General features: G+C 41.0%; 1 protein-coding gene across 1 annotated transcript in view; it reads left to right on the forward strand.

The window, feature by feature from the left end:
• Positions 1 to 12,850, forward strand: part of MAP1B (microtubule associated protein 1B) — a 71,037-nt gene that overhangs the window by 42,956 nt on the left and 15,231 nt on the right. The window contains exons 3-4 of the mRNA XM_058044591.1: positions 2,183 to 2,265; positions 5,868 to 6,008. Coding sequence (XP_057900574.1) covers positions 2,183 to 2,265; positions 5,868 to 6,008 — 224 coding nt within the window. The remainder of the gene's footprint in view (positions 1 to 2,182; positions 2,266 to 5,867; positions 6,009 to 12,850) is intronic.

A 12,850-nucleotide genomic window follows, 5' to 3' on the forward strand; every position in this document is an offset into this window, starting at 1 on the left:
TTGCGAACAGTTTTTCAAAGTCTCCCCTATGTGTCAAGCAGGGACATGGGACCATGTTACTGACATCAGCAAGTAGCTGCAAACTTCCCAGACGTTCCTGGGATGGGAGCCCTCATAGTGACTCGCGCCCTGCCAGCGCCGGGTCCCCACCCTGTGTGGGAATCAGTAACGTGTTTATCCCAAGGAGCTGAAGAGGGAGACAGTCACACGTGCATCTCTGAGTGGGCACCATGCACGTGGTGCAGACAACTTGCCTGCCCCTGGAGATCAGTCTCAGAGCCCATGAACCCACACGAGCACCACAACAGGGTGTCTGGTAGGATGTAAGTAACCACCACTGGTGTTGGTCAGCAGGAGTTGTGACTCCTCAGGTAAAATCCTTCCTAGCTACACAGACACACGACTTGGAGCAGCTTCAGTTAAATCCAAAGTATGTGCTTTGAGCCCGATGAAAGAAATGTGCATTTTTGTCTAACTTTGCATGTGGCTAATTGCATTTCTTTTCTGCCTGTGTTTAATGTGTTCACGTCTAATGATATATGAGCCTTAGTCTAGCCTGAAGCACAGTATGTGCTCAGTGTCACCAGCTGTCTATTACACAAGAAATTTCAGTGTCTCCTAAAGGGTTCCTTTCCTTTCCTTATTGATAAGATTCAATAAACTCCGCCTAACCTCTTAATTTAAGGGAAATCTGACAACTAAAGTATCAGAGCGCAGAGCATCTTCTGAAGGAGTCTGTGGTAACAGAACCATCTGGATGTTTTATTGACTGCAGATTTATATGTGCATTTCTGATAGGCAAGGAACCAAAACTAAAAATAAAATGAATTACAAAGGGTAATATCAGAACTGGATGTTGCAGAGGGAGTGAAACTTGCCCTCTTCCCCTTTTGTAATATATAATTTGGATCCTTCTTTCAAGGAAGCGTAGCAGAAAGAATGTATGTTAAGAAAACTAGGTTTCTTCAAACTAAGTAGATGTTTATCCCTAAGTTTCTAGGCACTGTCATGCACAAGAGAATAGATAACAACCCTCTCTCACATTTTACTCTAGGACACTATTTCGCTTCTCCATCACTTTCTATCATTTGGTTGTATGCTCACATGCTTATAAATGTAGAGATTGCCCAGAGCAGCAGCGACAGACGCAGCACAGTGGGAGCTCAGGGGGCAGGGAGGAGGAGGAGGACGGGGCTGGTGCAGGCAGGTCAGGGAGGAAGGAAGAGGGCATCGCTGGGGCAGGTAGGGCAGCACCAAGCCTGCCCAGCCAGGGACACGGTGGGAATGGCTGGCTGCCCTTTCTCTCACACAGTGCTCTCAGGCATGTGGAGCTCCTTTCAGCCTGACTGTCCTCAGTCTTGTTAATTTACGTCTCTTTACAGTGGAGGTTTTCTAAGTTGGCAAATAGGTCTGTGTCCCGTACTCCCTTTTAAGCCTAATTAATTATTTTAATTGATTAATACTGCGCCAAGCAGTTTGCTCAGAAGGGATGGCTCTTCTGGTTTTTTGGACTAATTACCAGTCTGAATTTCTGAATGACAATCCAGTGCTAATTAATCTCACTGCAGTTCTCACAGACAGAGACCCTGATAAGAACTTGCCAATTAACATAAGTGTGGGGCGGGGGGGGAATCAACAGTTCTATTTTGTTTTTCTGGCATTCACTCCCAGTCGGATGAATATCACTATTAAATACAGAGACAGAGTTAGTGTGAAAGCCAGTAGGCTGTGAGGCTGCTCCCAACTTGCCCAGACTTTACTAATTCAGGATCTAGATGTTATTTTTATGCCCTGTCACTGTTGTTGCTTGACACTGCTTGCTACAGCTTTTGTAAGCAGGAGCGAGATAAAGTAGGGCAGCATGGCAAATGTCTAACCATCCCCACAGGGAACTTTTTGCAGTGTCCCAATGTTAATCAATACCAGTGGAAGGCTGAAGGGAGCATTTGGCAGCATGGGTTCTAGTTTTCACTTGATTTGTCAGGGCCAGATGCTCAGCTAATGATGGTTACTCCCTTACTTGCACCAGCTCTGTGAGAACAAGGTGGATTATAGGTAGTCCTTCAGACAAGTCGGCCAGAGGGCTGTCACATAATGAGATACACAGCAAACTCTTGCAAAGTCCTGGTCTATACCGCAACGGTTGAATTTAATTTTTCTTTTTTCCTCTCTGCACTTGCAGGTCAGAAGATTCTTCACCACAGAAGTGATGTCTTAGAAACTGTCGTCCTTATCAATCCCTCTGATGAAGCAGTTAGTACTGAGGTGAGTAAGAAATACTTTGTTGAACATGTCATGAAAGCTCCACTAAGTGGACATGATGAGGGCACTGAGGCAGATGTAGTTGAGGTGATTATGGAGCATCAGTCACTGCCTGCCAGCTTAGAGTCTGACAAACTCAAATACTGTTTTTCAAAGTCTTAGCAGACGATTAGAGCAGGTCCTGACTGTGAATGAAAGGGTATATTTGGAATAAATATAATGAAAAATGTCACACATCCCTTGATCTTTTCCTGGTTTCCCAGACTCCTAACAAATTGTCAGAAGCATGGGACAGAAACGCGCCTCTGATCCCAGCATTTCTTTTCTCATAATGCATCAAATTCTCTTCTTGATGGAGTGGAGGCAACTGTGGTTAAGCTTTTCTTTTGCTTTGCCATTGTTTGGTAGCTCTAGGTGCCTGTTTTACATATGAAGAAAGTGTCTAAAGGTGCCCAGGGACAAATTTGGGTTTGAGAGAATTACCGGTTATGTGGTGGTGACTCCAGTTTGATCTATCTGTTCTTCAAAAAGCATGTGACATGATTAGTGAACCCTGGAGAGTGCCCATAAGAGGACTGCCTCTTCCTTATTAACTCAGCAGAGTCAAAGAACTGATTGTGTAGCTCAAAGACAAAATTGATTCATTTAGCTAGTGAGAAGGCTGAAATAATAAGGATAATTGCATTTCTGGTCTGTGCTGGGAAGCACTGCCACAGTCTAATTTCTTTTGGGAGATAAAGCAGTTCTGCTGGTGGTCACTGGTGAAAAAACTATTTTGCTGTCAATTGTTAAATGATGCTGAACACAAACAGAAGAAAGGACTCCAAAACAAATGAAGTTTCTGAACCTGTAGAAGTTAAAAAGCCACCTTAGTCAATGGGAATTTACTTACTAAAATACAGTGCGTGAAAATTTCTTAAAAGCCATTAGAGGTGCTTGGTAAGGACAAGGGGGTCACCAGGATAGCAACTCTATGGATTCATTCTGAGTAAAAAGCCATTAAGTGTGTGCATCTGTGAAGGGGTGGAGGAGACAAAAAACTGCCAAAAGCTGGGAAATGCTATTTCTGTTACTGCTGCTTGTCATTCCTTTGATGGATGACTACATAGAAGAACATGATCTACTCCCATTAATGATTTCTGAACCCTGGGCTTACTCCATTGGCTCTGGAAGATGTTTGGCTATGTTACTGTAAATTTCATCTCACAAAACTGTGGGAGGTGATCTTTGCTTTCATCCTGCCTAACTGGACCCAGTCAGACAGATGAGATTTAACTTGGCTGGCTAAGCAAGGCTCTGAATAGACACAATTCAGAAAGAGACCATCAAAAAGAGGTGGCAGAATTAAATCAGAGGTTGGAGTAGACATTCTCTGTTCACTATGGCAAATAGAACTTCATTTCATATATCAGAGATTTCCAGGGTGGGTCTGGGGGAGACAGAGATATACCATCTGAAGCTATGACTTCACCAGAAGAAGAACTGGAATCTATTCACTCAGGAAAAAAACAAAACACACAAAGAAGCAAAAAAAAGACCAAAGTAAAACAGCAGCATAAAAAAGAAAACCAAGTCAAACAAGCAAACAAACAAAAAAAATTAGAAAGAAATACAATATACCTGGTACCCTGGTGGTAGTCCACACATGATAGTGCCCAAAACTCCTGTCATGTCCTGTCAAATGCCAAACACCTCCCATTAGAAAGAGACCCAAAGAGAGAGAGATTGTTGTTTCCTCAAGAAAACCCCGATGAGCATTTACACCCTTTTTAGGAAGTCCCCACTCCATTGCTTTAATATTCCTTTGACTGTACCATATCATATGTACCATATCGTGGGAAACCACTGATCTGCTGATGTGCTGGTCTCTGTTCACACTCCATCACACTCTGTTTTGACTGAGCTTACATCTTGCTGTGCACTTCCTTCAACAAATGTTGAACTTTAACCAGCAGTTAAACTGAACAGAATCATCACCTTGCAGTATTTCTTCTAAAATTAGGTGGTCTTGAAATCAGGAGACAAATTTCTGGTCATTCTTCAAAAAACCTTATTTGTACCCAGACACAAATCTATGTGTCTCTTAAGGTCCTCCATGTGTACACATTATGATCTGTAATCTGCAAATATTTATTTATTTACTTTCTTGGCATAGTTTGCTAACTCTGCAGAATGTATTTTATTGTCAATTGATAAAATTGAAGGGGAATTATATGATAGTCAAATATCAGTGATTTCAGTGATTGACAAGTCAGAAAGTAGTTTTACTGTTGGAAAACATGATGAGTTTACACTGATAAGCCAGACTGATAAGCACTGCTGGCAGCAACAAAAGAAAACTTAGAAGAGGAAGCCAGTTCTGATACAGTTTTAATAGAGTGAAAACAGAGAAGATTTGAGTAATGCACGTCAGACAAATGTTTGCACTTATCTATATTTTTGTCTGAAATAGAAATAGATACATTAAATCCATACATTATATTTCTGAATATGTAATTATTTAGTGCAATTAGTGGCACACCAGCACTTGTCCTATGTTTAATTAAAGGAACTTTCTGCTGCTCAGTATCAGGGTCATTTATTTAATAAAATAAGAGTGAAGACACGGTAGAATTGGGATCTTCTTTGAGATACACACTCTCCTACTCTCCAATGTGTGTTTTCTTGTTGTACTAGAAATGTGAGTTGTTCAGCAGAGATTCAAGTTAAGCCTCCCTGGCTCAGCCTGCTGGCATTCACAAGAGTTATTTAGAGAAATTGATTCCTTAACAATCAATACAAACCTTGGAAAGAATATCTTGCTAGGAGAGCTGAGTTGATTGTGTCATCTCCATGGAGATGAAGCTTGGGTGCATTATCATGTGGAGCTGGCCCAGATGGACTCTGCTCATTTGCTCAATTAGTTTAATATGTGGATAGCCTTGTTCTGAAATCAGAACAATCTGTTCTGGTTTGATTTATTTCTTCCTTAATAGAGGAATTAGTGCACTTAAAATTCATAGCTTACCATAGACTGAATTGGTGTTTCAGTGTTGGGTAAGACTTTTGAAGTATTTGCAAAGCATTTACTCGACACTATAGAATCTTACACAGGTTTTGTTTAGTTTTCTTCCTAAATTTAGAATATATGGCTTTCTCCTAGCCTGCACATAAATCTTCCCCTTGGGAGTGGTAAGCAAGAACAATTAGTAGCTGTAGTGAGGGTCAAGTAAAGTAACAAGCATGTGCTCTTAAATAGTTTACCAAGGTTGTCCTGATACAATTCTGTAAAAGTATACCAAGAACTGTATTATGAATAAGTTTGTTGCTAAAATAATGTTTTCTTCATTCAAGTTGTATTCTCTTCTGCTCCTTGCTGGTTTTTTCATGTCATTAATTTGGTTTATTCTTCAGACCTTCTTTCTAACTCCATCTTGCCCCTCCTTTTTATCATGTTTTACCCTTTCTCATTGTCTTTAGTAAGCAGCAGTATAACTCCATAATGTTTTGGGAGTCCTGTTCCAGAGACTGATTGTAAATTAGGAGAAATAAACTCTGTGTTCTCACTGGACTATTGAAACACGTGGTCACTCCCATTATTGATGTATTTCTCTTCTTCACTCTAGGTGCGCTTAATGATCACAGATGCTGCAAGGCACAAACTCCTTGTTCTAACTGGCCAGTGCTTTGAAAACACAGGAGAACTCATTCTTCAGTCAGGGTCCTTCTCCTTCCAGAACTTCATTGAGATCTTCACAGATCAAGAGGTATGTTTAGAAAAGCGTCCTCCATTCATTGTTGCATGCTGGCTGAGATTCCTAGGAAGGCTGAAAGTGTCTGTCTTGTTAGAGTTACTTACCATAGGCAGCCTGGTGCTGCTGCTCTTTACTCTTTATTACAGGCGTTCTTGCAAAAAAATTATTTATTTTACTTTAGATTTAATGTAAATTGCCTAACAAAATAATTGAATATTAATTTGGGAAATTAAATTACAACTTCCAGAAAGAAAAAATCAAGGAATCCTTAAAAATGGAAGGAGATAGTCCTGTGTTTAAAATACACAGGTTGTTAATCTAAGGTGTACATACAAAATAGTCGAATTAAACTTGACACCAGGTTCTTGCCTGTGGCTAATTAGCCAGTGGCATTAATAAGACAGAGGGTGTTTGTTAGAATAACTGTATTTTTTGCACCGTCTACCTGCTTAACTTTTTTATAGTAGTGTCTAAAATATGGCCAGTGAATCTGTAGAACTTGTGGTTTTTACATACCAAAATGATAATCATTAAATATACCAGTATTTACCATTTGTTTCACGACTTGTTACTTTGCTCTCTTCCTTAATGCTCTGTGTCTGAAAGCTCCCATAGGGCAGGAATCCATAGTAAACAAGCTGTCATACTTAATTTGGCTGTCATATAAAGTATATATTTAAATAAACTGTATGGCTGCATCCATACAGATTTAGTTTCCACTATTAATTAGAAGCATGTCAGTAGGCTGAGGTTTGAAAGTTCAGCGCTGAAATAGTTTGCGTCAGCTCTCGTTTGACCTTACTGTATCCATTTGATCTTTCTCAAAGTCTCTTTGTTCAGCAAATGGCTGAGGAAAGAGCCGGATTCCTGCTCCCCGAGACAGTCCTGGCACATAAAATTCACTGGCACTTCTCAGAGTTACTTTTCTATGAAATTACAAGCTCAAGTTCCTTATGTCTGCCTAATTAGCAACACATAATTACTTTATGACTACATGCAAAACTAGGGGCAAATGCTACCATTACCATTTGGAAACAAAATTATTGCTTGGAAAGTGGGAGGATAGGGGTTGGCCATGAGTTGGTGATGCTGTGGGGTTGCTGCAGTAGTGGGTGTTCAGGACACACTCCCGTGGGCTAAGAGTAAGGCTCATTTGGCTCATCTCTGTGGCTGGCAGTGTGCTCACCAGCCAGCTGGTGTGGCTCTCAGCAAGTGCTGGCCTCCAGCCTATTGTTTCTGAAGCCTCGGGGTCTCAGTGTGTCTGCAAGCTTTCAAAAAACCAAAGAAAGATCATATTTGTCATGCTGCAGTTCACGTGTGCAACATTTTTATTAAAAATTGAAAATAAATAATTGGGAAAAAAGGTCTAGAAAAAGTGGCTACTGGTTTTCTAGTGGTTTTCACCACTTCTTGTGGTGACAAGATGAAAGAATTACTGTGCTGTCCTGATCCTAGTGGACTTGGCAGTGATAGATTTACAGTTGGACTCAATGATATTAAGGGTCTTTGGCAACCTAAACAATTCTGTGATTCTATGACCATGTAAGGTGGGAGTGTTTCTGGCCTCTGCCCATTTTTATTTCACTGGGCCAAACCTGAACTAAGGTCAGGAATGTGCTTGCAAGTAAGTAAATACACTTTGGGAGATATTTGTATAAAGTCTAATTCAGAAATCTGTCTCTAGCATGCAGAACTCTCTTCAGGAAAAGCCTGAAAGCAGGTTTTTCAATTTATCCTATGTGGGAGGGTGTGAAATGTCCCATTCCCCTGCTTCTGCAACAGCAGCTAAAACACGAAAGTCTTTCTTTGTACATGGCCCAACAAATGCTTTGTGCCTTTGTGATTCAGGGTAGGAAGTAATAACCATGTTTCCTCTGAGCAGCCAATTTACTTGTCTTCACTGGCTGAGACACCTTTAAAACTCAAGCATTCCTCAACAGATGTCTTTCAATGTTTAAAAAAGGTTTATTCAGGTTTGCTGGTATATTTCTTTACTCACACAGTGGTTTTGAATTTGGAGAAGAGAAGGAATAGCTACATCTTTTTGTTACTGTCTATGCCTAGTGTCACCATTTGAAATTCAAATCCTCTGTATACTTTTTTCTGAGGCATGACTGAATTTGCTATTCCTAACAGATACAATCTGTGCCTGTAATAAATGTCCTTTAATTTTTCATTAGCCTGGGCTTCCAGTGGCTTAACACTATCTGCATTATGCATGCCAACTTTAGGGAGCAAAAAAGTCAGAATTTAGAAGCATGAAGCAGAAATCCAAATATGGTATAATATAAACTGGAGAGGAGTCACCCCAAACCTTGACACAGTATATTCATTCCCCAGTATGTTACCATATATTTTTTTTAATCTAGACAGAAAATCGGCCCTTTGTGAGAAGCAGTCTGTACTCCAGTTTTATTTCCTTATGCATGCAACAGACTTGGATTTATTTATTCAGAGTAAATGATTTTTTCTTACATTTGGCTCTCCCTAATAATGTGTTTTCAACCCTGATCAGAGACCTGTCATAAGAATCTAAATCCATTTCAAAGCTGTCATCTGTGCTGCCCCTCTTTTCTTAATTCTGCAATAAACAACAGTAATGGTTCCCCAATTGTCCTTATCTTTTAACTTTTTCAGCCTTTTCTCCATTTATTCTTTCTGCTTTGTTTTTGCATTTGCTGTCATTCAGATAGGACCGTATCTGACATATTGGTGAGATTTATTTATACTCCTGTCAAATGGTTTAGATACTCAGTAACAATGATACAGGAAGGTAAAAAATATTTATTTTGGACTTTATTTATCTCTTGGTTGGACAGGTATTTTTAAAACAGCCGCTGCATCTTTGTTGAGTGACATGTTTGGTAAATGTTCAAAAATAAATTAAGTAACACAAAGAAAAAAGTGAGACCTAGACATAGAGAGGCCCAGAGAGATCCAACACAATCAAACATCATTAATCTTTTATATATTAATTTCCTCTGTTGATACAGCTTGTGGTCCAAGAATTCCCAATTATTCAGTAGTGTTATCTATACCATCCTTGTGAAAAATGTTCTTAAATCTTGAACTGACAACTGAATCTCTGCAAAGAAGATTATGGTACTTTTCATGATGATGTGCTGGCACATTTTCTATTGACATTTAATATCTGAATTACTTCTCTATAGAAGTTTGGTGGTCTCTTTGTTAAGGGCAAATAGAACAGAAATAAGCTCCATTTAGCTGAATTGTCAGTTAAAAAAAGTCAAATGAAAGTGTCTGTGGGACTGAAATAAGGTAAAATATGTCATACTTTTTCATGTTTGTCTCCTTATCTGGGACCATCAAATACTGTTTTTTAGTTCAGAACCCTGGGATAAAAAATGGCTCTCCCTACTGTGTCATGGAAATTCATATTTTCTGTGCCTTTATTGCAGCAGTTGGTTTTGCTACTAGAATGTTAAGTAAAACTGGCAAAATTAATATAATTACTATAGATTTCAAATTTTGTGGTCCGTGAATTTTAAATCAAACTAGTGACGAGCATTTTTAACCCTGTTTTTTCTCCTTGATCTTTCTTTGGCTCTGGACCTTGGAATCTCAGAAGTACAAAATTTAGAGTCATAGATTCATAGAATCATTAAGATTGGAAAAGACAAATTCACAGAATTGTTTGGGTTAGAAAAGGTCTCAAAGACCATCAAGTCCAGCTCTTACCCAGCACTTCCAAATTCAACACTTAACTCTTCCCCCAAGCACCACCATATCTACAGATCTTAAATACCTGCAGGGATGGTGATTTAACCACTTCCCTGGGCAGCCTGGTTTAGTGTTTGACAACCCATTTGGGAAAGAAATTTTCCCTCTTACCCAGTCTGAACTTCCTCTGGTGCGATTTGAGACCATTTAATGTCCTCCTGTCATTTGTAACTTGTGAGAACAGACCAAGCCCCCGCCTGGCTATACCTTCCTTTCAGGCAATTGCAGAGAGAAATAAGATCCCCAAGCCTCCTTTTTTCCAGACTAAACAACCTCAGCTCACTCAGCCACGCCTTGTCAGACTTGTTCTCCTGGCCCTTCACCACCTCCGTTGCCTTTCTCTCGACATGCTCAAGCTTCTCAGTGTCTTCCTTGGAGAGAGGGGCCCAAAAACTTACAGTTATTTCCATTTCTGAAGTATTAACTCATTTCTTAATCACAGAATCATTAGGGTTAGAAGGAACATCTGGAGCTTACCCAGTCCAAGCCTCCTGCCAGGGCAGGGTCACCCAGCGCAGCTGACACAAAAAATGTCCAAGTGGATTTTTAATATCTCCAGAGAGGGAGACTTCAGAGCCTCCCTTGGCCACCTGTTCAGTGCTCTGCCATCCTCAACATAAAAAAATTCTTCCTCATTTTGAAGTGGAACTTGTGTTTTAGCTTATGGTCATTGCTCCTTGTCCTGTCACTGGCTACCACCAAAAAGATTCTGGCACCATCCTCTTGACACCTGCCTTTGAGATATTTAATATGTATTGACAAGAACACCTCTCAGACTTCTCTGGACTAAACATGCCCAGTTCCCATGTTCTCACCTCCTACGGAAGATGTTCCAGTCCCTTCATCATCTCTGTGTCTTCTACTGGACCCTTTGTAGTTCTCTGTCTTTCATGATCTCTGGAGACCAGAATTCAGAACAGCACTCCAGAAGTGATCTCACTAGGGCTGAGTAGGGATCATCTCCTCCAACCTGCTGGCTACACACTTCCTGATGGAAGGAAGGGTGCTGGCTTTTCAGGAATGGTGTCCTCTAGGGATACAATTGACCATCTTGGCCACAGGGACACTTTGCTGGAGAATAGTCAACTTGGCATCCCCCAAGATTCTCAGGTCATTCTCTGCAGAGGTGCTTCCCAGCAATTCAGCCCCCATCCTGTTACTGGTTCTTGAGGTTACACCTCCCCAGATGCAGAACCTTGTATTTGCCTTTGTTGAACTTCATTCTCTACACCCAATTCTCCAGCCTTTTGAGGTCATGAATGGCATGCCCAGCCTTCAGGTCTATCAGCCACTCCCCACAGTGTCATCAGCAAACTTGCTCAGGGTGCATTCCATCCCTTCATTCAGGTTGCTGATAAAGAGTTTGAATAAGATTGGATTCTCCTCAGCTGATCACAGTTCTCTGACCTCTGTTATTCAGCCGGTCCTTGATCCACCTTGTTGTCCATTCATCTAACCCACATCTCCTGAGTTTTATTTATGAGGATGTTATGGGAAACGGTGTCCAAAGCCTTGCTGAAGTGGAGGCAGACAACATCCACTGCTCTCCCCTCACTGACTTGTCCTGCCCTGCCATCACAGAAGGCTGTCAGATTGGTCAGCATGATTTCCCCTTGGGGAATTCTTTCTGACTGCCCCTGATGTCCTTCTTTTCTTTTATTTGCTTGGTGATGACCTCCAGAATGACCTGTTTCATCACCTTTTGAGGAGTGGAAGTTAGGCTGACTGGCCAATGTTTCCTGGATCCTTTTTCTTCCCATTTTTGAATAGAGGAGTAACACTGACTTTCCTCCAGTCATCATCCACCTCTCCTTTTCTCCATGACTTTTCAAAGAGTGTTTTAGCAACATCTGCCAGCTACTTCAGCACCTGTGGGTGCATCTCATCAGGACCCATGGATTTATGGATGTTATGTCTGCCCAGCCATTCTCTAATGCAACCCCTTAGAACCAAGAAAACTCTTTCTTTTCTCCAGTCTCCCTTATCTGCAAGATCTGAGGGCTGGCCTCAGCAGTAAAGACTGAGGCAAAGAAGGCATTCAGTAATTCCACCTTCTTTTCCACAACCAGGAGACCAATCTGATATATCAGTGACCCACATTTTCCTTATTCTTCCTTTTGCTGCTGATGTACTTGTACTTGTTCTTGCTGTCGTTGATGGCCCTTACCAGACTCAATTCTAGCTGGGCCTTGACCTTCCTTGTTACATCCCTGCATATTCTGACAATGTTCCTATAGTTCTTCCACGTGGTCTGTGCCTTTTTCCACATCCCATAAATTTCTTCCTTCCATTTGAGATTTACTAGAATCTCCCTGCCTATCCGTGCAGGTCTCCTGACCCCTTTGTTGCTCATTGGGAATACGCTGGTCTTGAGCTTGAAGGAGGGATGCTTGAATACTGACCAAGTCTCTTGGACCCCCATATTTTCCTAAAACCCTAAACCATGGAATTCCTCCAAGTAGTCTTTGAAGAGGTCGAAGTTCAGGACCTCTGAACTTAAGTAAGCAATAAATCCTGAACTGAAGCAGCAAGTCCTGCTTACTGCTTTGCTTCCTCGCAGGATTCTGAATTCCAGCATCTCGTGATCACTGTTTTGGAAAACTCTCCTGCAGCCAATCTTGATAAATCTGGGAGCAGTACTGACTTTGTATATCCCAAGAGAAGCAGAAAGGATGCCAGCTGCCCCTGGGAGGATGCTGGCCTCCTCTGTGTGGCAGTTGCTTTCTGCCTGTTGAGAGATTGTGCTTTGTCCTTTAGATACTTGGCTGTCTCTTCTGGGTGCACTTGGACCAGCTGGGAGACTCATGAGCCCATGGTAGACATACAGTGGCAGCTCAGGCTGTGTTATCCCCCCAGTTCTATAAAGTATGAAGAAGGGAAGGGGGAACCTTGTATCCTGTTGTCCTTTTGGGCAGAAATAAGGTCCTCCTTTGTATTTTAAAAAAATAAGGCAGTAAAATAGTTGTGATACCAGCTTACTTTAGTGTCTAGAATGGGGACTCACCAGTGCAGAACCAAATGAAAAAGGTTTTATCTATCTGATCAGGAAATATGTGTTGGCATTAATTGTCATTAAAAAATAAATTTGTGTGCATCTTCTTGTGTTTTTGTTT

Source organism: Melospiza georgiana, chromosome Z (genome assembly GCF_028018845.1).
Source record: "Melospiza georgiana isolate bMelGeo1 chromosome Z, bMelGeo1.pri, whole genome shotgun sequence".
NCBI classification, from domain to species: Eukaryota; Metazoa; Chordata; class Aves; order Passeriformes; family Passerellidae; genus Melospiza; species Melospiza georgiana.